We start from the raw sequence: 1,021 nt of genomic DNA on the forward strand, positions 1-1,021 counted from the left end.
TTGTCGCACTATGCCAAAATCCCTAAACATTAATACTTAATCCCTACTACTTTGTTCCATTGGATTCGGTTGATGAAAATAACAGAAAACGGGCCAAGGCCCGAATACAAAATACTATATAAACAACGAAAAAATGATAATGTATAGTCGCTCTTAAAATAATAGTCGAATATATATATATATATATATATATATATATATATATATATATATATATATATATATATAATATAAATTTTATGCCCTTTTGTAGCTACCGAATATAGGCTAAAAGTAATTTTTGCCCATCCTAAATGAACATATTCTGGGCCGTCACTTAAGGAAAAACTTACAAGCAAATAACTAGGACCAATAATATATTGATGGACTATCTTTTTTTTTTTTACATAAGAGCACGATATTTATATTACTTAAAAGACAAATTACAGGAGTAAGACATAGTCTTAAGGGCATTACTATTGCCCATATTTGCTAGGAAATTACAAACATCAGTAGAAATAGTTCTTATACTATTACAAGATTCATGCTTGTTTTTTTGAACTTCTTCTTTAGCAAAAAAAGGCGGACAAGTATGGTAAACACATTTGTTACTGGGGGCATGCTTCATAGCTTCTTTAGCCGGTCGATGAGCCACTTCATTTCCTTCCCTAAAATTGTGCCTCAGTATTGGGAGCTTCAATTGGTGCATTAACCATCTGCATTCAAAAATAATATTGTGAAAATTAGTGCAATCCTCATGCATTAGTTTAATAACATCCGTGCTATCAGTTTTAATTTCCATATTTGTATGTTTAAAGTCCACTGCAATTCTTAATCCTTCCAGAAGGGCCAACGATTCTGCATGAATTGGGGAGGAAGCGCGTATTGCTTTATGATATCCCATAATCCAATCATCATTGCTGTTGCGGAATAATCCACCAATTCCTGCTACATTATTAGTAGAAGAGAAAGCGCCATCACAATTTAGTTTAATAGCATTTTTAGGTGGTCTATACCACCTAATCTCAATGGGGATTTTCAT

The 1,021-nt window shown here is 32.5% G+C and overlaps 1 protein-coding gene across 1 annotated transcript; it reads right to left on the reverse strand.

Annotated features, from left to right (window-relative positions):
* Positions 1 to 406: 406 nt before the first annotated feature.
* On the reverse strand, positions 407 to 1,021 carry LOC142165776 (uncharacterized). The gene has a single exon (XM_075224148.1). The coding sequence runs from the start codon at positions 1,019 to 1,021 to the stop codon at positions 407 to 409; it is 615 nt and encodes a 204-aa protein (XP_075080249.1).

Source organism: Nicotiana tabacum, chromosome 11, assembly GCF_000715075.1.
Source record: "Nicotiana tabacum cultivar K326 chromosome 11, ASM71507v2, whole genome shotgun sequence".
NCBI lineage: Eukaryota > Viridiplantae > Streptophyta > Magnoliopsida > Solanales > Solanaceae > Nicotiana > Nicotiana tabacum.

Coding starts and splice junctions, on each gene's coding strand:
- LOC142165776 (XM_075224148.1), bottom strand. CDS start 1,021: ATGAAAATCCCCATTGAGATTAGGTGGTATAGACCACCTAAAAATGCT.